This window comes from Channa argus, chromosome 23 (assembly GCF_033026475.1).
Source record: "Channa argus isolate prfri chromosome 23, Channa argus male v1.0, whole genome shotgun sequence".
In the NCBI taxonomy this organism is placed as follows: domain Eukaryota; kingdom Metazoa; phylum Chordata; class Actinopteri; order Anabantiformes; family Channidae; genus Channa; species Channa argus.
In genome coordinates, this window is record NC_090219.1 from 10,449,025 (window position 1) to 10,476,917 (window position 27,893).

The 27,893-nt window shown below is 41.2% G+C and overlaps 1 protein-coding gene across 1 annotated transcript in view; it reads right to left on the reverse strand.

Moving 5' to 3' along the window:
* Nucleotides 1–1,181: 1,181 nt before the first annotated feature.
* The window catches only part of cadps2 (Ca++-dependent secretion activator 2), a gene marked incomplete in the record, with an annotated part of 186,010 nt that continues 159,298 nt past the window's right edge, over nucleotides 1,182–27,893 (reverse strand). Inside the window, 6 exon segments of the mRNA XM_067492860.1 lie at nucleotides 1,182–5,355; nucleotides 6,036–6,140; nucleotides 11,196–11,303; nucleotides 21,195–21,227; nucleotides 21,405–21,488; nucleotides 22,230–22,304. Coding sequence (XP_067348961.1) covers nucleotides 5,185–5,355; nucleotides 6,036–6,140; nucleotides 11,196–11,303; nucleotides 21,195–21,227; nucleotides 21,405–21,488; nucleotides 22,230–22,304 — 576 coding nt within the window.

Here is a 27,893-nt window from a genome sequence, read left to right on the forward strand (position 1 = left end):
ATTTCTCTGTTGATTTAGTAGGTAAATTGGTTTTCTTTTCATTATTCCTTAAAGTTGACCATTAGTTCTTTAACCCTTGATGTTCCCCTTAGCGAGTTGGCTGCAGGAGGAAAAAATACAATTTCATAAGCATTTCCTCAAAAGTCGTCTTGACAAATGTGGGGCAACACTAGAAATGTTAGAATTTCCATCCGAATGTAAAATAAAGTGCTGTTACTTTGAAGAAAACTTGATTTTAACATCGATCGACTTCCATTTTCCTGGTTTCAGCCTGCAAGAATTTGCTCCCGGTCATCACAGGAGCATTAGGGAGGCCCAGTAGGAATGGTGGTGGTGGTGGTGGTGATATCGTCTGGCTGCTGGTCAGGTACAGGCTGTCCCAAAGGCGATTGATACGGCCGAGAGCAGGACTGTGTCCGGGACAGTAAAGTTCTTCCGCACCATAATTGGAAAACAATTTGTTAAAGGAGCTGACTGTCTGAAAAGGGTGTTGTCATCATGAAACATGAAAAGGGCAAAGTCCTAACTGTTGCTACAAAACTGGAAGGACAAAACCAATTTTTCATTTTTCTTCATTGAAGAAAAAGGTTCCACAACACAAAACGAAGACCAAAAGAATGTGCAATACACGGATCGGATAGAGGTTTTATGAAATTGTCTAAACAAAATTTCAAAACAAATGTAAACATTTTTTTTTTGAGAAAGTAATTGAAAGAAAAACTAAATTAATCCGGTTTGATGTTATCAAGCTTTTCATCAGCCAATCACCTGTTGTAATCAGCCGTTAAGATTATGACCACCTGTGAAATTTATTCCAATCCAAAACAGCAGCTTTGCCACAAATTCTACTTTTACAAGGTCATAATTATCAATATTAGGTAGTGCAGTTGTTTTGGAGTGAAGAGGTGGTTCTAATGTTTTGGCCACCTCATTCATTTTAAACAGGGTCCTGCTCCTGACTAGGACACATGTATTGTTATAATGAACGTACTGGACGTCTGGTAGGTGGTAGGTGGACTATTTCACAACTACTGACCACTGAACGCCACAGTTACCGTCAATGGCCGAATTAATGCACATTTCCAATCATTAACATCAGGAGGAGATGGTTTCTCAACATCAGCAGCTGGTGGTGCTGCTTATACTGATGCAGAGGGAATAAAAACCCACAATGTGAAAACTGCTTTAAAAACACTTTTAATAATGACACTTAAATAAGACACCTGAACAAAACAGGTGCACAAAAAGACAATATAAATATACTTCTTTATATAGATTTTTGTCTTTTAGTTTTTGGTCTTTGCACCGACACAAACTGGATTGGACACTTGAAACAAACGGCAGGTTGCGGCACACGGTCGACTGGGTGCCTACACCGAATTTACAGGCAAAACTCATTTTTCTCAACAAGGGGGCACAAAAACAGATGGCAGCAAATGAACAAACAGCAGCAATAAGACACTTGATCTTCTCACAGCTGATCAGATTAAAAACAGATCCACGTTCTCTTGGGATGTTTCTGGTAAAAAAAAGAAAGAAAAAAAGTCCAGATCCGTTTAGTTCATTGGCACATTTTCTACGACTTTGATCGATGCTGGATATGACGTACGACCATGTAACTCTACAACTCTACATTATTCTTCACGACAAATCACAAAGAACAGAGATGACAGCAGATCTACAACCCCATCAACATGTAGTCGTATCTCTCAATAATTATTCCACGGTGTCAGAACTTTTTAAGACCTTCAAATGGTGAAACTGACTCTTCATGTTTTTGTGTAGACCTGCAAAAATTCCTTTCCTGTCTCACAGAACCCAGAATATATAATTTTTCAACATCTTTTACCATCTGAGGTAACTTCGCAGTGGTGAAATATTGAGCTACAGAAGGTTCATACTTATAGAAAATACAGCAGTACAGCAAGAATGTGTTAGCTTGGAATTGTAAGGATTGTCCCCTAATGCGAGACACAAAAGGCGGAATTATACTTCCCCCATAATACATGTTGATGTCGGCGCTGATACGCCTGGATACGCTCACACGTTTCTTTTAAACTTGGCAGACGTACGAGTCCACAAACGAGCAGTACCGCGTTTTGCTGGAAAGGAAGAAACAGAAGCAGTTCACATAACTGAGCTCCTGTGAAGGTCAACGTGGATTTTTATGATAAAATGCAACGGAATGGTTCTTTGGCAGGATGCCCTCAAAATCACTATGACCAGGGAAAGTTTGTGAAGCCTCTGGAGTTCCCTTGTTCTCCTGAAGTCATTGCTCACATGGGGATCTTGATAGACAAAATGCTAAATTGCTAAACTATTTCAGTTTTCATTAAACAAACAGTGTGTGTTTGACCCACATCTCCACACAACACACTGTTAAGATTTGGGAGGTGGGCACTTTAGGGCCTCCAGTTACCAGAGACCTCCACTGTGTAGGTCCACAGATGTTTACAGAGTATAATTCTGCCTTGAAGAAAAAACACTACGTTATGAAGCGTTGGGTGTTTTTTCCCCAAGAGCTCAACCTTGTTTCCCAGCAAAACCTCGATGAACCGCTTGGCAAAAATACTCGATACTGTGAACATCAATGCGATTAGAAGTTAACTGCTAATGTTTTTTTTTGGTTGTTTGGCAACTACTAATGTGGCTTCAGTTTGATTTCCAAGTAAAGTGGTTTATAGAATATTGTTAAACCGTCTAAAGCGGCTGACGTCTTTTGTAGCAGTTTTCTCTTGGTCAGTAAAATCTTTGTAACACTGATAGAAGAGTACAGAGAGCAAATATGCAACAGTGTCATCGTTCTTTAAGGTTTAGGTCTTTTTTTAGGCAACTAAATCAATTTCAGAATTTAAATGCTAAAATCAGTTGTTTGCTTTGTAATTGGATGTAAACGGCAGTTTGAAACAAACAAAACAAAAAAAAACCTACTACACCTCCATTTTCCACCTCGACCCTATTTTCTGCCACGCTACACAAAAAGTAATCTGCAGTTTCAAAACTTTTGCGGTGGGTGTCAATTGTGCGATGTGACCGAAAAGGGAGACGGAGAGAAAGAAAAGTGACATTTGAGTTGTACAACGGCTGTTCCAGAGACCACAGGCCTTCACAGTCTCCTGAGGATGAACCCTACTGACCACCATCACCAACACAGCCCCTACCCACTAAAAATATCAACATTTAATAACCCAACAGTCAGAATATTTTTTGAATGAACTTTACTTTTTCTTGTTCTTACTCCTGGTCACAAAGTTCTTCAGCCTATAAAAAATATGAGTAATTAATATATGTTTTTAGCATTTGATTGTAATTAGGCAACTAAAACTACTGGTGGTAAGACTTAGTCAAGCTTCCTGACTTAACCATCTCCCTCAACAAGGTTTTAAGGTGGAATAACAACCCTGTGCTACTTCTCGTTTTGCTTATCAGGAGCAACGTCACACGAGGTTGTTGGATGGAAAAACTGATTTTTTAAAGATTGTTTCATGTTGCTCGAGTTGTGTGATGCACGTTTCAGAGCTTTAGACATTTACTCTGATTCAAACATAAGAAAAAAAATGAAGTCCTAGTAGTTTACAGTAACATTGGATAACTCAGCTTTACAATCAGATAAAACCTTACAAATCCAAGCTTCCTTTGAAATAAAAATACATTTAATATATTGTGCAGCTGCTGCTGTCAGGAACATCACTTAAAAAGGGTGCGAGGCTGCTCGGGTTCAGAGCTTCAGAAGCCTTTTGGTTTTGGACAATAAGCTACAACAACGGATGAAAATGAAACAGGACAGTGCTGCACTGACGGTGTTCGCTGAGCTCTACTTTACAAAGTGACATCAATCAGAGTATGGCTGCACGTAGAGGACGGCGAGGCTTCCTGTCCCACAGGGGAGAGAGGGAGGACGAGGTTTGTCTGTCCAGAAAGTCTTTCTGATTACCCACCTCATCTTGTCCTCCTGTTAGTGGTACATTCTGTCTTGTGTACATTTATGTTACGTGTCCGTCGGTGCGTACGTGAAGAGAATGTGACAGTTTGGGGGAAAGGAGTCTGTGTTACTACCTGAATATCCCTCCTCACCTGATCAGGACCTTGATAAGGGACCTGCTGTCATTCACCCACTGATGACGGCAGCTGCTAAGCAGGGGACTCGCCTGACCCATTGGTAGCAACCTTGGTGTACAGTGTCTTGGCTAAGGACACTTCAACCTATAGGCGGGATGGGGGAGTCGAACCACGGACACGACTTCCTTTTTTCATACCACTCTACACTAACTAACACCCTGTGCAAGGTCGTCGCCTGATGCACCAGAAGCAGGTTTAGTGGGTTCAACTTGGGGTTTAGTGTCTTGTGGGACACGTAGCTAATAGGAACTGGGAGTTGAACCACTGATCCTGTAGTTCGGGGACACCTGCTCTTCAAACTGAACTACAGCTGCCTTTAAAAGCTATTTTGACAAAGAAGTGGACGTAGCAAACGTCCGCGTCCTCTCGCTATTGAGAATAACGTCTTTTATAAATGACATAACTGTAGTCGGTTCAGTTCTGCTGACTGAATCAGTAACGTCACCGTCGTAATGCAGCAACAACACGGCCAGTTGAGAAGGGAAAACTATTAGGTACGATTTTTATTTCGTCTCCAAACCTTTAAACTGTTATTAAGAGGAAGTCGAGTTCAGTAGAGAAATGCATTAAGCGCGTGGCTCGCTAGCTAGCGTAACTAGCATAACTTTATGTTTATGATGACAAAACTTTGAAGAAAGTCTCCTCAGCAAACATTAGTCATCTCTGCCAGCAGGATAGTTTGGATCCATTTCTGTTTTCCTGTGTTGTTCTACAGTTTGCTGCCTTTCTGATCAGTTTGAGTTTTCTCTGAGCGGTATGTTAGCAACATGGTGGCAATATCATATACTAGCAATAGCACGAGTTCTAGTAGTAATTATATAGGATGAGGATTTTTCATGAGCAGCCAGTTGCCTATTTTTACCCTTTTTTATTTGTTGAATTTAGTTGTAGTTTAACTCAGCGACGACTGAAAAAGAAACTGCGTTCACAACATGCTATTGTTGCTGAACTCAGCATTACATTTTGTGGTGGAGAACACGTCATCATTAACTGCGACAGAGGGTCCCGATCTGGATCAGGATGATAATCAAGTAGTAACAGGACGTGTGAAGGGAGTGTGTGCGTTTAGTCGTCTTCCTCATCACTGTCTTTCATGCTGATGCCCTGCAGGCCGTCGCCCACCTTGACGCTCGTCGAGGCTTCCTCCATCATCAGCCGGTTGTAGACGGTCTCGTAGCTTTTGTTGTTGAGCGCGCCGTCCAGGACGCCCTGCAGCCTGAAGTCACGGTAGGTCTTCTGTTGGGATTTGTGGGGATGGTTTGGGTTGGGGGGGGGGGGACACAGGGAAAACAGAGAGCATCTTAGGAATGCAACAAGCCAGAGGAGGCGGCCGCTGTCTGCTGTTCAGCAGGACAAAAGCAGAGATACTGAGGCTCAAGGACGAGCTGAGTCTTTTATATGCTAGACCAGGGAGGTAGACTGAGGTTTCTGTGGGGTGTTTACCTTCAGTCAGAAGCCATTATCATTCCTAGTCCTGTTGCTTTCAAGTTAAACTCACATATTTCTGTGCATTAGCAAACTAAGAGAAGACAAAAGCAGCTGACTACTCACAGTTGAGCAGTTTTTCTTTCAGCCTTCTCACACCGATGCTGCGTTCAAGGACACTACAGTGTGGTTTCCATCAATTCTGAGTGTTTTTTTTTTTTTTTTTTTTTTACATGAATAAGTCACAATTTAAATTAAAAAAAAAAAAAAAGATTTCAGCCAGTTTTAGACTCATTCACTCCTGTCGCTCTTTTCAATAAGCAAAAAAAGGATACTTTGAATTTTGTATGCAAAAAGTTAACTGTCACTCAAAATGACAACCTAATTCTTTTCTACAACACAAATCATTTGTTCATATCTTGAGGGACATTCAAGTTGCTGTAAATTATATATTATATATATATATATATATATTTTTTTTTTTTGCTTACTTTCACAATCTTGATGAGCGTTTTTAGCTGGTACACGTGCAGTTGCAGGTCCAATCTGTCCGTCAGCCAAACACACACCGCCTTCATGGAGCTAGTATACCATTGCTTTAAGAGACAAAAAACAAAAAAGGAAAGACTTCATAAGAAACGACAGGCAATTTGAAGATTATAGTATTGTAAAAAAAGCTAGTTACATGAGTTACATTACAAGACCTACATTTATTTTTATTATTCTTTTTTTTAACAGTACCTATGTTCGGACCTTCTTACCTCCAAATAAAGAGGTTGTGATAAACTGTTTCTAACCTGTATTAATGCCCAACTCTACTTTTTGACCTAATGGATATGTTTTTTTGGTTAGTGTTGCCAGATGTCTCAAAGCTATTAGCTTAGTATAGTAATTAATGTCACAATAATAATAATAATATTAATAATAATAGTTATAATGCCACAATAATAAACTACCTACAAACTCACAGTGGAAGAAGTGATATAACTTTATGCTCATAACGTTCCACAAAAACCGACTTCTAGTATGTTGAACATAAACAAACAATGTTTTTATAGAAAAACCAGCTAAAATCAGGGTCATTCAACCGTCAACAGAACATAAATACAAACGGCATTATGATAACGGCGTTACAGCTGCTCTCGGAACAAGGACGGCCTGCAATTGTCCTTTCTGCCTGTTCAGTCAAAAGATTTCAGATAATGGCCGTTTGCTTGCTGACGGCTTCTGAAACGCCTACAACGCAAGGTCAGAGGATGTGTGGCATCAAAATGGCCAAACTCAAAGAGGGTAAAACATTTACTTATTCAAAAACACCAATTTACTGTAATTCTTCTGAATGCACGTCGAGGGAAGAGTTCATGGCTCTTTAAACTTAAAAAAATAAAAAATAAAAAAATGATAATCTGGTTCCGTCTTTGTTATCTTCATTAAATGGTCGTCCTTTAGACCTTCCACCACCAGGACACAGCTGCAGGGAAATCAAACACACCTCTTCTCACCTGAAGAGTGATCCTCACATACAGCAGCATTCAATACGCTGCTGGTAAAATGCACACATTAGGTGGCTTTATTCAGCTCCCAGACTCACAAGAACGCTCGGAGAAATTGCTCTGACACAGTAATGACCTGTAATATTCAGATCTGCGTTAAGAGCTGCAGTCAGACTTAATTTCACACTGGCAAGAACTGTAATTACCTTCCAATTTAAGAGAGAAAAACAGTCCAAAGGTTGTTTAATGCACTTGACAAAAGCCAAAACATGTCCGTGATAATTCAGGGGTCATGCTAATGTTTGATTCCGTCTATTGTGAGACTGAACTCTGACTTCCTTCACACTTACGCAATGTAATTATACCAAAATAATGAAGGAATTTCTCGCTCAGCTTAAGTACAGTGTCAAGTAAAGGTAAGAAAAATGTATGCGAACTTAGAAATGAGGTTTCAAGTTCAATCACGGGTATTGATTTTATTTCTGTGCTGCTCACACACAGAATATTAGCTCTGAAAAAGTTTTACCTTAAAGAGTCACAGTTGTGTTTTCAAAGATCAAAATCTAACATCCAGCATTTTGTGGTGTACAGTTTGAAAGCTTGTTCATTTTAATGTTGTGTAATACTCAAAAATCCATGTTTCCTGTTCCCAACCCTCTATAAACAGCATTAATGCCATTTTGTGTGCTAAGTGTTATGAGAGGCTGACTTACAGAAAAATACTTCTCTGTAAATCAAACAGGCAAATGTCAATGATGTTACCCTCAGGGTTTGTCCAGTTGGGTTTCAGTAGTGTGGCACTGCTACAAGCTCGAAACTAATCTTTTACCAAAGTACAACAACTGACTGATCCACTCACTTTGAGTGGAGAAATGGCAGGTTCTGGCCGATTACTGCTGTAGCCTGACTGAGCACGTCAACCGTGATAAAATAAAGCCAAACCAAAGCCGGCAGAAATTGGGGAGGGTTGCGCCCGGAAGGACATCCGGCATTAAACCGGTGCCAAACGATCCGCTGTGGCCCTGAACTCACAGGATAACGTGCAGGTCTGGAGGACAAATGTTGATAAAACTGGTGCTTTTCTCGCAGAGCTGACGTGCATTGATGCTGGAAAACGTGCATCAGAAAACACCAGTGTGTGTTGGCCTGTGTCTGTTTAGGTGTGTTCAGGCTGAATGCGAGAAAAACTACTGCTTTGCAATATTTATTAAAATAATACCTTGTGTACAATTTATTTCATAGAGTAATCCAAGAAATGCTTTTCAGAAATGCACACCACACTTTTACTAAAATAATATGGTCTTCTTTCTCGCCCTCCCTCTACTCTAACTCTCTAAATACTTTTGTACGTATGCTAATCAGCTCGCCTGACAATCACCTCACACTCTGAGTTAACAGATGCTTGAAGATGGCGAAATTACTGGATGATATTTTCTGCTCCTGCGGTGATTTCTCCTTACATCTTTTCTTTCCTCCCCTCCTCCTCTGGCTAATCAGCTGCCTGATGGGCGCCTCGCGAGCGGCGTTAACTGTTGTGAAAATTGAGTACGAAGACTCGCCTTAATTGAGCCAATTAGAAGATGAGAGTGAAAACAGATGGAGGGAAATATGTGGGTGAAGGAGGGTAGTCTGCACAGCACCGTGAGTCTGTGTTAATCCTGTCAGGAAAAAAAAAAATATGATGAAAAGGGGTCGTTCAGTGAGGGTGTCAATAATTATGTCATTTATGTCCCATTTTGGTTTTCACTCGAGAAAACGGATTCAAATTAATTTGACCTAAATTGTCTTCCTTAAAAAAAAAAAAAAAAAAAAAAAAAGAAAACAGAGAATAAGCGAGTTGAAATTATTTCCACTTAGTTTTTTAATGTTTCAAGATGATGGCCATAAATAAAAAAGTAAAAAAGAAGAGTTAAGGAGGTATGGAAGGAGACAGGGAATCAATGTACTTTTGTAAGAAACATAAAATTAGTTTTGCTCCTAAATCTTCCTATTATCCCCAATTTTTATCTTCTCGAAACGAACGGAGTGTAAAGATTCACGTGTTTTCTTGACTCTAGTTTAGCAAGCAACTCGAAGTTAAATGAAGAGATTTTTCTTCTTCTTAAGAGATTTTACTCTTTACAATATGCACAGTGATTTGGTGTGTGTGTGTGTGTGTGTGTGTGTGTGTGCGTGTGTGCAGTGTATTTACAGCTGCATGAATGACACCAGGTTTCTTCATCTTGTTTCTTGTCCTATCACTGGTTGTAGCAGCATAGTTCTTCTTCGTAAATCCGTTGAGGACAAACCCTCTGTTTAAAATCAAGGGTGCTGTATACGAATTTGGCTCTGACGCCCTCGGATACGGGAAAACAAGACAATTGCATACCCATAATGCTGCTGGCAGGAGGCCTGAAGCTGCTGAATGCAGAGGATTTACTGTCTTTATTACCCACTGACTGTGTGTGTGTGTGTGTGTGTGTGTGTGTGTGTGTGTGTGTGTGTGTGTGTGTGTGTGTGTGTGTGTGAGAGAGAGAGATACATGTTCAAGGGCTGAGCGGAGACACCTCGAGGCCCCACCATCACCTCCCCCTTGGTGCATGACTGGGCGCTTGTGAGCTCCATTAGACTCATTCCTTCCCCCCCCCCCGCCCGCCCGCCCTCAAACACACACACACACACACACACACACACACACAAACACACAGCGCAGCTCGAGCCTCAGCCACAACACCCCACACCCCTCAGAGGCGGCGGCGGGCTGCAGAAATCCATCGCTCGGCCTCGTGTTGCTAATGTGTACGAAGGTCTGAGCTGCCATGTCTGTTGCACTGACTCACGGCAGTGAGCTGAGGAGTGCCAACGCGTAAATATTCCTACAAATCTGACTCCCGGGGGTGGTCGGCGAAGGAAACGGACAGCGTGGGATGGAGAGATGGATAGATGGATGTAAAGGTGGAGGTATAAAGGGGTATTTTGGGCTCCCGCAGAGCGAGCTGACAGCTCTCTGCGTCTCCTAAGTGATAAACAGGTCAACAGAAGCAGCCTGTGTTTTCAGCCTCAAACGACCTGCTGCTGCTCTGAAAGTGGAGAATCAAACTTAGAAACTCCCGCCTGTGAGTTCGATCTGTATAGATTGTTGTTACCCGTGTGTTTTACACAGACATTCACTGTACATCATGTGGACACAGGAGATGCAGTGAAACTTTCATTTCAAATTCTCCAGCTTAAAATGCAACACGATAACTCGGGTTATTTTCTAAATGAATGCTATTTTCATGCAGACTCTAAAACTGATGAATTGTCTTTGATGAGTTTGCTCCTTTGTGCTGTAGACCTCTGCCGTTGTCCAAAAACAATTGAAAACACATCAGATAGGCTCAAACTATTGTTTGAATGCACTCCTGGCCCCGTAAATGGGAAACTAAATGGGAAAGCTGATGGAATTACTGGCTAATTCTCGGTTGCAAACAGATAAGAGAGAATTGCACTGCACAGCTGAAAGGCAGAGATGGTCACTTCCGACAGTCTACACAGCAAAACTACCAAAGAGGAGAAGGTCAGAAAAAAGGCAAATGACAACAAACAAGTGGTGAAGATCACTATGATCATTGGTGCAGCAACCTCTGACAGTTAGGATGCTTACAGATGGAGCCACGAGCGCATACAGCGGAGTCTTCTGGTGCACACACACACTGGACTCAGCTCGTGGGACGTGCTCAGTTCCTGCTGGACAGGTGAGTCACCCAGCTCGTTTAGTTGTGTTTTGCTCATTTGCAAGTGATTCGGACGTTATCTTCAGCAGTTGGAGGATGTGGTCAGAGAGTTTTTGCCTCCCAATCTTACTGTAGTAGTTGTAGTTCGCTGACCCTTTGAACTCTAATTTATACAATTCCTACTGTATTTCATTGTGATTGGGGCTTTGTCCCTTATGAAAGGGTCAACTTTGACTCAGACTCTGTTCCCCATGCTATCAGGGATTTTTAGCAGCCAATCTCAGCTTGACCTTCAAATAAACTCTGACTGCCTGCGTTTCCTTACCTGTCTACCACCCTTTTAGTTATGTCATCGTGTTCCCACTTGTGAACTTTTAACTTGGTCTGGGCACTTTTAATAATTACTGATAGGAACGACAGACAAAACTATCAAAACTTGACCCAGGTTGCAGTAAAAACTTACGTCAAACACCTTCTCGATGTAGAGCTCGTCGTTGATGCGGTCTCGCAGGATGTCCTGGTTCTGTCGTACGAAGGTGATGTAGGTGTCGGCCAGATCCATTCCTGGTTTCTGCAGGGGAGAGGACAAGGACTGGAGTGAGGACGGGTGGAAGCCCAATATGGGGACATTCAAAGCGTGTTTGTTCAGCCTGATGTCACAAAATGTGAAAAATGAAGGCTACTTATGGTACATATCCGACTTTAACCATGCTGTTCATAGGATAATACCACATGACTGGAGAAGCTGAACATGGTGAGCTCTGCACATTCACAGCGGCACTGAAGCTTATTTATGGACGTCTTTTGCAGCCATTCATAATAGTGAGAAACGATCAAATAATCCGAATTTTTAATCCGAGTGCATTAAGACCAGAAGCAAGTTAAAATCGTGCAAATGCAAAGCACTGAACTGTGGCTTTCTAGCATCACTTTGGGCATATTAACCTATGGTGGGTAAAGACAAAGTCATGGAATCAGACAGTAAAAACAAGGCCATTTTCCTGTGGTACACTACTCATCTGAAGCTGTCCAGGATATGTCGGATGTCTATGAAGCTCTCAGCTTGGTCAACACATTTCCTCTATAGGTGCACGCGCAACAACAGCTACATGGACAAAATTTTTTAATTAGAGATTCCACCTTAAATGGGCACTGAGTGGTTTCACAAAGTGGTTTCACCAGCTGTGGAATCTGATTGAAATATAAAGTAAGATGTTTTTTCCAAGCTTTGAAGGGTCATTCAGGAAAAACAAGACAATCAATGAGGAGCCCTTAACCATCAGCAGGGCCACACACCTGTCAGAAACTACAGGTAACACATGTAGATATGGGAAAACAGAAGAGTAACGTATTCTCAATTTTTCAGCACACAACAGATCTCCGGATTCTTTAAAACATTCTTTGTGAAATTAAAAACTTCAGTATAAATGTTTGCCAGTCTAGGACACAACTGGAAAACATCCAAGTAATTTTGTTTCTGCTGAGTTTCATTTGTGCTGCGACTATTTTGAGGTCAATTAAAATTTAGTTTATAAAGTCTAAACACATAATTTATTAAGTTTTGCGCAGTATTGATCAAATTCTGAGGGGAACAAAGCGTAAGTTCAGGGTCTTGCTGTGACTTGCACTTGCTTGCAGTAACAATTGCCAAGGTAATTTGTCTTATTTACTTTTGTAGAACATACTTCAGTTCAAGTAAATTTTTTTTTTTTTACTAATTTTCAAAATTGTTTAACCAAGTCTTCATGGAGCTGTTTTTATGTGTTCAGTTCACTAAATTGCTTCCTTGAATTTGCAGTACATCCCCTAAATGTATTAGTTCCCTAAGATATTAATGTACAAAATATTGTACAACGATTACACTAGATGCAACCCTCCTCCCTCATCCAGCCGAAAATTTTTTACTATTGTATAAACGATCAGCTATTTTGTAAAACGTACCAAAGATCATCACAGTTTTCAAAAGCCCATAATTAGGTCTTTAAATGTCTTTAGTCCAAACAATTTTCCAACTAATACAAATAATAATAATAAAAAAAAAAGATTCAAACAAATCAAAGTTGGGACCACTGGTACACACAATCCACACAATCAATGGTATTTAAATGATGCCAATCAATGACGTTATGTTATCAGGATACTTTATGCTGTTTGTTTTAAGCATAAATGTATATTTCTTAATGTGATTTATTAAAAACGAGTTCCCTCAGGAAGCCCGCCGTGCGGTGAGCAAACAGGGAACAAATGTTCAGCATCACCTGCTGCTTCCTGTGTGAAGAGAAGAAAAAACTAATCGACCGTCTCTGCGTTGGGAGTAACGAGAAGCTGCTGGAGCTGTTACACTGGAGGAAACATTAACTGCTGTGTACGATGTGGCGTGTTGGGTGGAGGGAGGCCGGAGGCAGGAGACCTGTTCATTCACACTACCTGTTGTCAGGGGAGATTACAACTGTAATGCTTATTGTAATTGCTTTGACATCTTTCACACCGGTTTTCTCTGAGCCGACGTGTGTCGGCCCCGGAGGGGGGGGGGGCTGGGGGGTGGCTGTGCTGCTGTAGCTCTGCTGAGCGTGGCATGCCAGGTCCCCGGTGGAAAAACAAGGAGATGAAGTCTCAGAAAACCTTTTGGCTTCATTTAAAGGCAAAAAGGCAAGTTGACCCGTCGCAGACACAACAAAGGAAACACAAACAGTCCCCTCGAAGAGCAACGTTAGAGGAGGAAAAAGAGCCAACTCCATCATTTAACAAACAGCTTTAAGTGCCAAAATTCAGGGTTGAGAAGTGACAAGCAAAGAGGCAGTTGTAGGAAAATGGACAAACCACAGCTCCTGCTCTCGAGGTGCTTTGACAGAACACATGATGGACATCAGCCCATTTGTTCTCCACGCACAGAGGCCAAACTCTGCTTTGCATACACATATGCAAAGCAGTGAAGATGTGCAAGGATGAACTCGATTTAAACGTTTTCATTTGCCAGTGGTTCATGCAGTTGGTGCACGTCCATTTTTCAAGTGAATACACAAACCAGTCAGGTTCCATCACTGCAGTGCTTTTACAATTCAACACCAGGAAGTGTTACTTTGATAACTGTCGTACAACTGTTGATAAAAACAGAACCAGAGGCTCTTTAAGAGGCCTCTAACATTGAGTGATAGACTAAGATCAGTCACAGGTGCTCAGCTGTAATTCAAAGAGACCACTGGATGAGAAAACCCGCACCAGGGGTTAAAAGTGGGGGTCATGTGGCTGCAGGCACATCTGGTGTGGAAAAGGAGGGGTGGTGTGAGTGGCATGTCCAACCAGAGAGAGGAGGGGTCGTGCCCACTCATTGACAAAGCTGTGAGAATACGAATGATCCTCAGAGAGGATGCAGTCAGAGAGTTTGGCAGACTGGAGATCATTGTTGAAATCTTTAAGGAGAATGAACCGTGTGCTCTACCCAGTGGGTTTACCCGCCGTGTTGTCTCACATCTGAGGCAGTAGACACTTTCAGGTCATGCAGCTACATTTCCAAACATGCACATGCATGCCAGGAGGTTTCCGTGCACACCTAAGCTTCTTGTGTTCCACTAAAGACAGAAAGGATCTCGGATGTGGGATCTGGATACTACACGACTGCCGTCATTGACCAGTGACTATGACATGAGATGTGATGTTTGATAATCCAGGATATTTGTTGCTGGCTGAGCCTAGTTGACATCAAATGCAAGTCCTTGTCCATGGTTTATCGTCCAGTCGCTGAACTCCATCCTAAAAATATCAGTCTGCTAAGTCAGGACTGCTTTGACCAAACAAGGCCGAAAGGGCTTCATCACTACTTCTGCATCGTTAGGCACAGGTGACCCTCTGGTTCCAACTCTAATCAAGCCTTTAGTAGAAGGAAGCATTTAACTTGACCCACTAGTGTTCCCACGGTTGCTGGAGATATTTTGTGAGACGTAGGAAGTGACACATCTACTACAGGCCAAGCTCCATCAGAGCTGGATGTCACCAATGCTTGTGTCTGAATGGGAGCAAATGCCTGTGACCAGTCTGTCCACTAACATCTGGTGCAAAGACTAAACGCAGAAAAGTCGAGGCTACTATAGCAGAACGTTAAGCTTTTCTAATCAATCAATCCCATAAGTGGGGGGGGGGGGGGGGTACTGCTTAGTGTACTGAAGCCATGTGAGGTTGCAGAGCCAAAGGAAAACCAAAGGAAAATTTGTCTGCGTGCCTGTGGACTGGGTCAAAACAAGAGAAAAAAAAATTCTAAAGTGTGTGTGTTTGTATGTCACAGGCAACATATCACTGCCCCTGTTGTCACTCGAGACATCAATTTCCCCCCTTCCATCCCCTTAAGGCTTAGACTCCATCATTTACCTCTCTTTTCTTCCAGTCTGACGAGGTGACAAAGCATCTTGACAGATCGGAGACGCCGGCACAGTTCCAGCCACTAAGATTAAGACTTTAACACGGCAGGAAAGAAAGAAAAAAAAAAACGCACACAAGCAGCTCAGTGCTCTTGTCACGCTCTGCTCTCTCTGTCTGTTTTGTCTACTTCGCTGTTTCTTCACTTGTAGCCAAACACCAGTAATCCCCTCCGCGCCCGGATAATGGCGGCCAGGTTAGTCATCGAAATTTAAAGAGAAAAAAAAAAACAAGAACAGTGAGTGTAAAATTAGGCTGAGTTTAGATACAGACAGGGAGGGGTAGAAATGGGGGGGGGGGGGGGGAACGAGGGGAAGCCCTGGTGATAATGAGCAGTTAGCAAAGGGGAGTGTGGTGGGGTGGGGGAGGGCAGTGAAATGCCAGGTAATTACACACTGCTACCAGCCTCGTTTCCTGCCCTGGATTAATTTCATTTCTGCCAGGTGCACATTGTGCGTACAAATGTGTGTTTGCACGTCACAGCGATTAAAATAACTGCATTAATGCCGCTAAAAAACACGGGAGGAAACAATCGATTCCCCCTCCACTTACTGTAAATGTCGATGCACTGAATGAAATAAAGTGATCAACTTCAACTAGGCTTTACCGAACTGAAATGTTTTGCCTGATCAATAGCCTGAAAAGTAATTATCAAATCAGTTCACATGTTTTTGTTTTGGTTAATTTATTAAATCGCTTCTGTATCTGTTCACTTTTGTTAAGAAATGTTTTGTTGATCAATTAGTCTGAAACGATTCTGCCTGAAAATATTTTCTATATTTATATCTCTAATGTGATTTGATTTATTTTCTCCTAATAGACATTTTTTTACATTTCTTTATACATAATATAAAAAAAAAAGTGTCTTCATTTGTAAAATGTATTTTACCAAATGTAAAATATTAAAAACCAGGTGTGATGTCTTACATTCATGGTGTGTCTATGTCATTTATTTATGATGCAAATCGCATGCAAAGGGTGAGGAAACTGCACTTTTTCCTCCATATTTCGTACATATGTGAAACGCAGAAGGTTATAAAAACACAGAAAAACATCTTAATTGTATTTAAGTATGACAGAATAAGATTTTTGCTTAATATTCGGGGTGAAGGATGCAACTGCAGGTAACTTACGAATTGAAAAATAATTCGTCTTTTCAGACGTGTTTGTTTTTCCTGTTCAAAAATCGTTGGTCAGACTCAAACTGGGGATGTTCACATTACACTGATGATTGATGTCTTCAACCCGTTAACCCCTAAAAAAAATGCTGGCAAGAGCCCACGAATGTGTGTTTCAATACAGCGCGGCCCTGCAGGATTGTGTTGTGCTGAAGATGGTTAAGAGCCAGTGATGCTGATCACTCTTCCAATGTTTGTGTTCCTGCTTTGCCAGTGTGCATATGTTTGATATGAGCATGTGTGGCTGTCAGTCACTAGCATCTTGGCCGTACAGGCGCGAACACGTCAGTGCTAAACACGTGTGAGTAAGTGTGAGAAACACACACTGAACCAATCCAGCCCAGTGCAGTATCAGCACGGTGATGTTAAAATACTTCATTACAAGTACAGCTTGGGAACGAGCGCGTGAATTTTGTATTTAAGTAAAAACACTATTTGATTGAGGGTTGTCTTAAACGGGTCAAACGGAGCCGCGGGTTCACTTTTGGCTGCTCTTACGGTTGTGAAAGCTCAGTGAAAGAATATGTTAAACATAAAAGTGAAAACTACACCTTGTACCACGTGAGAGCTACAGAATAATATTAAATCATACAGGGAATTTCTTTAGACTTATGTGATACACAACTAATGCTCTAAAAAGTATTTTCTATCATTTGTAAGATAAAATAATTTAGGTGAAAATTTTTAATGGGAAAAAAAAAATAGACAAAACCTAGAATTGCAAATGTGCACTTGTGTTTGGTATAAAGCGGTTTGTCCGGACTCGTCTTCTAACCAGTTCTTCCACGAGGCCACGTGGACTCTCTCCAGGGGTCGCTGGGACAGATGTGAGGTGACAGTGACCTTGACATCTGACCCTCAAAAGCTAAATCAGTTCATCCTGAACTTTTGTGCCAATTCTGAAGACACTCTTAACATATCCTGGTGATGGGAATGGGATAGATACCAACGGCTGGACCAGCTAAACATGTAATGCCTCTGGCCACAGCTGAGGCATAAAGATACACTTTTGTTTACTGTACCACACGCAAGCAGTGTTAAATCAGTACCAGTATCAGTGATGACTTAATCTCAGATTTGCTCCAACGTGTATTATTCATATTGTCCACGTATCTCTATTCATGATATAACCATTCTTACTTTCCTTTTTGGCTTTATCAAAGCAAACTGCACTGCAGGCTGCGGTTCGTCGCCCATGTTTGTTTTGGTGCAACAACACAGCTCGTGAACGCGTTTACCGTTTATAGACGGGGAGTTTTGAGCAAATCAAGGAATTAACGTCGACAGACTAAAGCTGATAAAATCTAAAACCGATGAAGAGTGAGAAGCTGCTAATAGCTTGAATCTGGCTTCGATACAACTGGGCACAAGGAGGCTGCAGTGACGGGACGTATTATGTTCCAGAAGGGTCTTTGTTGCAGTGGCATGTTCATTGTTACCCAATGCACTTAACATGCAGCGTATGGTTACAGTTTACTGGACAGAAGTTGACAGTTTCATATGTACAAATCTAAATCCCCAAGCTTGATATTCGTGCTTTTATGTCTTTTGAAGATGGAGAAGAAACAAAGACCAGACTGTAAAATGTCAACAAATGCATAAATAGTAGGCTGCCATTTATATCCATACACATAAAAGTATAAAACACTTGCAGTTTTCATGTAATGGATAATATTTGAGCCTCAAATACAGTGAAAGCAAAGTAGAACATCTCTAAAGTTTTACATTTCCGCAAGAAAATGGTGGTGGGGGTAGTGGGGGGTGGGCAGTCCTGTAAAGCTGCTCAGAGGGCCCCCCCCCCACCACGACTCTGCTCTCCATCCCACCTGGAAAAGAGGCTTACCTGCGTCAGGTTCCCTCCACACAAAAGACCAAAAGGCCAAGGTAGCGGTTACATTATAATTTCAGGGGAAATGGTGGCTGAGGAGGAAGTCTGGATGGGAACCAGAGAGCATTATGGGATAGGTGGGCTGCACCACGGCGGGGCAGAGGATTAAGGAGATCAAGTGAGGTTGTTGTGTTGCTCTTTATCTCGGTTGTTCAGTTACTCAGAGCAGGATAATCTCACATCTGGTGTTTCAACTTGCTGAGAAATCGCTCTGAAAAATACAGTTTTTAAAACCTTAAGATGCTTTTTCTGGATTCTTATTTCTACTCATTAATCAAGATCATTTAATAAAGCTCTTTTAATATTTCATAAGTTTCATGTGTGCTTAGAAGATCTCAGAACCTAAACTGTCCTTCACTTAGTTGCACAATGGCACAATTCTAAAACTAATTTTCCAAGGTCTTCTATAGATTTGCCATGTAGAATGAAAGCTGAGCAAAAATGTAAACCCATGTACACAGTTAACGCGTTATCAGCTAAGCTTTTCAATGAAGTTCAAAATCCAAGGTTTCAGAACAAAGAAAATCTTGTTAGTCTGCAGATATGATGATGATGGCGTTGAAATCTTAGCAGTTTCACCTTAGTAAAGAGCTCTTAGTGCTGCCTATTTCATATGAAACCAGTCCATGAGGAGAGAACTGGAATAAAGCTGCATTCAGTTTAGAATAAAACCACGCATCTTATCACAGACAGACAACTGATACTGGCCACTTCTGCTCTAATGACTTTAAAATCGGTTGTTCCTACAGTACATGTCTACTGAAACCACTGCCCCCGCAGTATTAAAGTTGATAGCTTTCAGTCATGTGACTTGTGCAGAGCCCTGAAGGTTAAAAACACAGGAAATGCCTGTTTTCAAAGCAGCCAATGCTCAGAAGAAACTCACTACACTACATACTTGGAATCCTTATACAATGTTTCAGTCACGAAAAAAGGGTAAAGTTCCTGTGTGAGCACTACTTTAGTGATGTCTGTACATCCACTGTTGAGGCCTTTATTTGGAACAGAAGTAAGTTAAAAAATTGTTGTGGCCAGTGTTGAAAAGCATTGTTTTGTCCTCCAGGTGGGTGTTTCAATGATCTCTGTAACCAAGAACAAAGGACTTTGACTCATCTGCTCCTGCTTTCACCCATAGAGTTTAGGTAGAACTATTGGCGTGTTTTGGATGATACAGATGACACTTGAGTGTGTTTGTATAACTGTACCATGTTTCAGAGGTGGGTCAAGGTTTCAATGCTGGAATGTAAAGTTTGGTCATCATCAAACATAAAGCTTCTCATTTAAGTCAGTTTCTGTCGGACTCTGGTTTAATAATAACGTGACTTTTTGCCATTTAATGACCTTTCTCATCCGCAGCCTTTTGTCCTGCACATTCCGCTAATAAAAACCAGGGGACAGAAAAATCTGGGGCAGAAAAATCTGTGTTGTCCAGGAGAAATCTACCTGGTGAAATTAGGTTTCTCTAATCCCTGATTGGGGAAACCAGGATTCCTATTTACATGAACGTTAAGAAATCAGAGAAAGTAGTAACCAGGTGCCTTAAGTCCACATTAAATGTTCTCCGTTTGTACACGATCTGCCTGACAGTCAACTGGTAAAGTCCAAACTGAAATTCTGCAGTATCGGTTTCCAGTGTGGTGAGCATCAACAACTCTTCACTGAGCTTCAGAAATCTCTTTTGTTGAAGCCACGGCACCCGTCTGCAAAAACGTGATGTCAAGATCAGAGTTTGACATCAAGGACAGACTTCCCTCCAGACTCACACCTCATGTTAATCCCATTGATTAACATTGACTCTCCGTTTTACTTCATGCACCTCTTGGCTGAGGTTCACATACTTTGGACACATAAAAATATGTAACAATTAATGAACAAACGCAATGTTTTGTCCGATTTGTTTATTCTAAAGGTTTCATGAACTTTGACGCGTCTGTAACATGTTCCAGCCTTAATTTTCTTCCTTTCTACAATAAGGACACACTGTCAACTGCAGTGGTTGTGAACATTAACACTGGATGTGAATAATGAAATGCAGAATGGTCCAACACTTCTAAGGATGCTTGGTTACTGCCTGTTAATCTGGCTGAGAATGGCAGGTGAAAGTTAGCTGTGGTAGGTTGACCTGTCAGTCAAGCAGTAGTTAAAAATAATAAATCATATCTAAAAAAGTGCCACCATGGAAGAAGCGTAATTATCAGAACATTTTTTAATCATAGCAGTCAAAAACATCTAATTACAGTCCAACTACTCCAAATAAGAAAAACGATTTCTCCTCCAGTGTTTTCATTTGTCCTGAGAGGTTTGAAAAAACTGTTTTTAAAATATCCTTGATCCCTGCGGAAGCTTTTAAAAAGTGCTAGAATTCATATTTGAGCGATGTAAAATGTGCAAAATACACAAACCGCAGAGGAATTGTACTTTGCTAACTCTGAACGGATAATCCCTTAAGCAAATGAGGGGTCACCTTATCTTTGTGAGATCTAATTCGGGAGACAAAAATCTCTCCCTCCTTCACACTTCCAATGTCTCCAAATGTTAACGCCTCATCACATCGGCACTGCAGCTCGTCCTCGCAGTCTCCTCCTCTCCTAAGCCTCTGATCTTTGCCACGCCGTCGTCATTCATTAACCGCTCAACACCCGAAACGCCACTGCCGCCCACAAACCGACACTTCAAGCGAAACACATCTCCAAGGACAAGAGTGCAATTAATTAGGCTTGTTGTGTGATCTTTTGGCTCTGGAGCTGCAGATGGAATAAAAACCCTCTTTATCATTGACACATGTTTAACACGGTGTAATGACAAACGTGGAAAAAAAAAAAAAAAAAACAAAACAAAAAAAAACACGATTGAATGCAAAGAGTGGCTGCTTTGCATTTCCAGCCGACAGTTCGACCGTCTGAATGCGGATGAAAAACTAAAATATGGACACTGACTGTGATGGACAGGGTGAATAATAAAACAGCAGGCAGATCAACAGACTCACAGGGACTTCCACATATTTGGCGGCTGCCTTCACCTTCCGGGGGAGGGGGGGAGGGAGGGGGGGGAGGCAGCAGGAGGAGAAGAAGAAGAATGACACTGAAGTTCAGCTGGGAAGATCTGGTTTCCAGCAAATAACAGGTTGCCTCTGTGAGCACTGAAAGAAAAACGCTCAGCGCTCTGTGTTTGCGGGAACAAAAACATGGCTACTCACTGTGAAAGAGAGGATTGAAGAGAAGAATGTCCCTTCATCGTATCTCGAGAGCTTGGAGAGGACACCGTCTAAAACACCAGCAAACTGCACACAGAGACACAGTTTACATCATTTTCCCTTCAGTTGTACTTTTTAGAAACTTTTCACCCTGCAAATAATGTTCAGTGCCCATCATCTGTTTGTAAATGACATTAATAAAAAATGTAATCGATTCTGAAGCAGCAACCAACTTTATGGCTTTAGCATACAATAAAAATTCTTAAGCTGGTTGTTTTTAAAATTAAAAACACGGTGAAATATTTTTACTGTACTGGTACAAATATTTCCATCTTTCTATTATGTAAATACATAAGATGTTTCTTAGAGGGAATTTTTTGTCCTTTCATAGTTGTAAGTAAGATTAATGCAAAACAAAACTTATCTTAAATAAGAAATTGGTTAAATGAAAACAAAAAATATAGGTGAAAATTAAATTTCTAAAAATATAACAAAATGATCAAACAAAAAAAACGAGAGAATAACTGTATAAATGCTAAAATCTCTTGTGAAAATGAAAGAAATACAAAGGAATTAATAAGGTAACAAAATAAATATAAAATTATAAAAATATAAAATAGTTTCTTAATTGCCCCTTTAAAAAAAAGAAAGAGAAGTAAAACTTTATTCCCAAAACTTTATGATTTTCTTGAGCTCCGTTATGATTATTAAAAACTATAACTTAAACCACTTTCCCCTCCCTAGAAAAGGAATATTAGAAAATACAAACACAAACCCCAATTAATTGTAATGTGAGAGGATGTAACAAAGATTAAAAAAATGATTTACCTTTGATACAAGGGAGGAAATCATTTCTTTGAACACCTCGTCAATCAGGACATCAATTTTGGAGTGGTACTGTTGCTGCAGAAGGGGGAAGAGATGTGGAGGTGAGGCCGACTCATGTAGATTGGAGGGGGGTGTGTGTGTGTGGGGGGGGTGGGGGGTAAAACATCATTTATTATTTTCAGAAAACTGACACGACACAAAGGCGAAAAATGACTCTTCGCCTCGGTGATACTGAACAACTGGATTGTCTGTACTGGAAGAGAGAAAGAAAAACCTACAACACTCGGTATGAACATCGAGTCTTCTCACACACACACACACACACACACACACACACACCTCTCCCCGACACAGCGAGGCGTGAAAAACCTTCCCATCCGTGTAACGCAGCTGAGTTAAGCAGCTAATAGGACTATTATGCGGCTGAATGACATTCCCGTCCGCGCTGGAGACGCAAAGGAATCTGAAGGATACTTTTTGTGCCTCTCCCTACAATTAGAGCAGCCTTGTATTTCTCTAAAGCACCGGTCCAGCTGCGAGGACCAAAGGCTCACACAAGATTCAATTAATCCGCCATTTCATGTCTCGTTTGGCTCCCCCCCCCCCCCCCGCAAAAAACATATTCATGGCACCTTTTCCCTTGAAGGAAGGCGAGAAAAAAAGGCAGGGGCTAAGAGCTGAATGGCAGCAGCAGCAGGGGAGTTCATCTCTTGGCGACAATGCCCTTTCACTGGCCGTCTAAAGAACACCCAAATTAAAAATTTCAATCAACAAAGCGCACAGATCGCTGACAAATTGAGGGTCCAGGGAGGTCACCGCCAACAGCCCTAATTTAGGTTTTTCTTTTTTTTTTTTTTGCCTCTCCACAAGTTCGCAAAATGGCAGCTCTCTCTTTTAGCACGCGGAATCTTTCTGGCCAATCTGAAGAGCTTTTCTTTTTTCCCCCTCTTGTTACCTCAATTAACATTGCTGCTTTTCCCTTCTCTGTTCCTACAAAAGTGGAGGAGGAGGAGAAGAAATTGTTTGGTCTTTGCCATGTGCACAGCAAAACTGAAAAGAACAATTATTGCTTTGAAAAACATTTATCTGGTCGGTGAGCTGCAGCGGCTCCCGCTACTTCAGCTCTGTGAGGTGTTTTAGATTCTGAACTGGGTCACATTCTCAACACGCCACTATTTAAATGACCTCGGCAACAAAACAAGCAAAGGCAAATAAGCATTTTTTTGCCGATTTCACTGGATCACTCCGGTTCGACAGGGAGTCTGTAAAAGCAGAATTCATTAATCCAGCAGAGGAGTTTCTCATCTGGATTAAAACTGTCAAGTGCAGCTTCTTCACAAGCTGCCTGCTCGCTTGCCAGTTCAACTGCACACAGACACAAATCTGGCCGCTGGAGAAGGGAAAAGAGGCGGCACAGTTTGTCGCAGAGGCGCTGGAAAAGCACGGAGGCACTTGAAGACTGCGCTAAAGCCACAGTCTGGATCAAGATCAGATGGATGTCTCTTCAAGACCCTTCAGAATCCTCGGGAGGTCAGGAGGCCTCATCCACAGAACAGACTGGCAAACTGCACATGGACACGCGTCAATAAAACCAGAGTCACTGAAAGTCCGGATGTCTGCTGATGTCAGACTAACATCTGAACAAAAACACAGGAGGAATTCAAGCTTTGTAGGGAACCATCTAAAAACGTAAGCAAAATATCACAAAAATGACAAAAAAACAAAAAACAAAACCCAAAACAAAACTCTGTGTGAAAAAATAAGTGGTTTAGTTTGTCTTACACAAACACAGATGACACTATGCTGCAACGTTAGCATTTTCTAAAACGTCGAGACTAAGATGGATTTGGTGCTACATTCACTTGACATTGGAATTATCAGCATCACCAAATTGCTGCTACTAAGCTGTTGATAGAGGTAAACGTGCATCATAAGTTGGCAGTTGTACATCTGATATCGTAAAATACCTTCGTTCACTTGTCAGTTTCATTCCTCAGTGTTTTTTTTTTTTAAACCTAAATCCATTTAAGGGACTACAGATGAAATTAGTTTTCTTCAAAACTAATTTCATCTGACAGATGCTCCGAAATGTAACTAATATGCATTGTCTGAGAGGAGAATAAGCTGCTGTGAATGCTGCAGATTTATAGTTTCTTTGAGGCACAACTTAGTACCAAAGCAGTTTCACACCCCATCACTGTCAAGCAGATGTAACTTCATTGCAAACATAATTTCCATATATTAAACATAACATCTGCTCCACTTCCTGTATGACAAACAAACCAACAACCATTTAACAGCTGGACAAGCTTCCAGAACATGTTCCCAAAATGGTCTTTACTGTATGCTCATTAATTCAGCGGCAGCCTTCAATGACTCCCAATCCAGAAGGACATGAAACTAGATGGATGTCGGCCCAAACGTTACTGTTTGGGCTTTCAAGTCGAAGAATTTCTGAAGAGGTTAAACGGTTCTTCTCAGTCCTTCTCATTGATTTGTTCTTAAATGAATTTAAATGTGAAACACAGGGAAACAAATGGAGGATTTATAGAAGAATCACTGTGTAAAAATTAGTAGCAATACGTTACAGTTTTTATTGATTTTATGAGCAATAAGTAATAATTAGAAAAACACTTTGAATGGCCCTTTGATCCCACGCAGCATCTCTTTATTCTTTGTGATGCTGTAGCTGTAGTTGTTATCATAAGCCCTTTATTCTATTCTGCACTGCATGCACATAATCTAACGTCTGCTATTAATAAAAACATGTTTATGTGTCATGTTTTTACTGCCTCATGCAAAAACAATTAGAAGAATGTGGGATGATGGAGATCTGGGAATTGAAGGTTTTTTTTTTAACTTCAGGCTTCGTGGTTTCTGCTCGCCGTCAGACGGACGTGTTTGTGCTTCGATTGGAAAACCTGATAACAACCACTGACGGGTACCCAAGTCTGTCAGAGTCAGTCTGTGAGCAGCCAAAGAAAAACCTGCATGTAGTGCAAGTCCGTGTCCAACAGTGGGCAAATGAAAAGTGTGAAGCATCGTTTAACAGGGAAAACGTTATAAACCCTATGCTGATGATATGTTGTTTTACATTCATTCTACGTCACCATCACCAAATTAGACAAATCAGGTGTTGGAATAAGGAAAGTTGGAAAATGTGCAGTGTTGTGGCTCTCAAGCAGGAGTCGATGCAACTGTGCACGCCAATCTCGCTATAGCATGACACATTATGGACAAATTACGAAAAATAACCAATGTAAAGTTTATAATGCAACCCCAAAATTAAACACTGGGACGAAAAATGGCCTTTGTGACTAAATAGAAAATTGTATGATGTTGAAATGTGCCATAGCGGGTTTGAAGTGAAAAAGGCTAAACAATGACAGTATTAAAAGACATAAAAAGGAAGGTATGTGTGGTTTTCTCTGAAGTTCGTGTGGATAGGTGTGAAAAGAAAAAAAGGGAATGAGGTGATGGGAGGACTTACCCATTGTTTGTCAACTGGGATTCAAACAATGATGTGCAGGACACACGGACATGAGGGACGGGAGGACGTGAGAGACAGAGAAGAAGGCAAACACAGTCAGCTAACTGAATTAATAACACATCAAGTGATATTTTGAACATTTCCTCAAGTTTTTGTTTGATGGTTACAGGAATACAACTCCAGTCCACTGAAGTAATCACTACATAGCTTCAATAATTGTTCCACTACTTTTTCTGGGTGTTTTTTTTTTTCCCCAATCACAATTTTGACCTTGAATAAAATAGTTCTTCTTAAAAGCCACGTTGTCCTAGACCAGACACACGTTTTAATGAGATACCGACTGAGAATAAGTAATTGTTCAGAACTCGAGTTAAACCCAATCAATGTATTCACACTCTGGGTTCTAATGCGTCTCCCTTTATCAGCAGTGACAATCCAACGTAATAACCAGCAAAAAGCAGGCGAGTTGCAAAGGTTTTCTCCCTTTGAAAACTCCTTGGAATGATTTCATTTTCGAACAAAAACTCACACTTAAACCTTTAAACACCAAGGTGATGGAGACACTGGCATTTTGGGGTGAAATCAGCTTGTCCAACTCAAGGGGACAGACGTGAAATGGTTAAGTTTTTGACGCCTTTATTAAAGAATCGGTTATTGCATCATAGACACATCGTCGTGTTGGGAAAGATTCTTCAGTGTGGAAAAGCGGTGTTACATAAGGAAAGGACATAAGGTTCCAAAGTGAAACAGGGCTGGACCATGTTTCAAGGCAGAGCAAATTTGTTAAGCTTTGCCAAAGCCGTATCCTTGTTGCATCACCGTATTGTTTTTACCGTCAGGTATTTCCTAAAATAAAAAAACAACAGCTAGCTGCAGAGCATATGATGGAACAACACCGTTTCCATAGCATTACAGCTTTGAAGACTGATAAACTGCGTGTGGTGCATTCGAATCCAGCCCTGTCATTTTCCCTCTTTAGTGCCGGCTGCACAGACGATGCTTTCAAGCAGCAGCGTCGTCCCAGCGGAAGCTGGAGCCTGGTGGCAGCTGAAGGTGAAGAGAACAGCGAGCTTAGCTCTCTGTCGAGACTGTCGGCGGCCAAGGGTTTCGCGCTCGGCAATGCCAAGGCTGCTGCGTCGCACCGGCTTCACTCCCGTCCATTTAACAGCTCGTGTCGAGCCTTCAGTCGTTTCGAGTGAACACAAATACACCTGAACTCCCACATGCCGGACGTTTGGGAGGGGAAGTGGTCACGTTTTAGTGGCTGATCTGACACTTTGACTCGACTCGTTCGCCGTGAGGCTGAAAATAAAAGACGAGTGAGAGCTTTAGAGGCTGACACACTTTCACTGTGCGAGTCTCTAATGGTGAGTTGTGAGATGCAAACTGCAAAATACAAGCATTCAGTCATCGTAAGTGATTTAGTCTGATCTTCAGCCAAGGTGTGTTTTTCTACAGAGTAGAAAAATATTCTGCCAATTGGGAAATTGTGAAGTTTCTCTCGTTCCAAGTTGTTTCTTTTGTTTCATATTTTCAGCTCCAGTATTTTTTTTTTTTAAACCTGACAGTTTGTTGCCAACGCAGCATCAGCAATAAAAGGTTGCCGTCACAAAGGCGACAAAAACTAAATCACATCCATCCATTTTCAAATTTTGTTGAACCAACCCTTTCCCTCAAAGCACCAGTCACAGATCAACACAAACACTATGTTCTATATCCAGCAGTGGTCTGATATTTTCAGTGCCTACATTTATGCTACAGTACATTGTATGTTACAAACCGCTACAAAAATACATTGAACACAGATATATACAGTAACAATGTCGGTCACGTGGTTAGTTTAGAACTAAAGCACATAAAACAAGTCAAATTCATTGTCGAGCATGATAGAATTATTAACCTGCTGTTTTTTCACAAAAAGTGGGTATAGTGACTCTGTAGCTAGTGCGACATTTGCTTTTAGTACCGTTGCTATTAATAGATCCATCCTTGTTGTCAACTTATCTATTGTTTTTATTACTCTTGTTTTGTGGGTATTATCACCGTTCTGACTGTTGTCTTTGCAACTTTCAATCATCTGTAAAACACTTTGCGTTGCAAAGTGTAATTCGCTTGATTTGATTGTAAACACAAGGACTCACCTTTAAACGCCAGATATCAGGACAACTGATTAG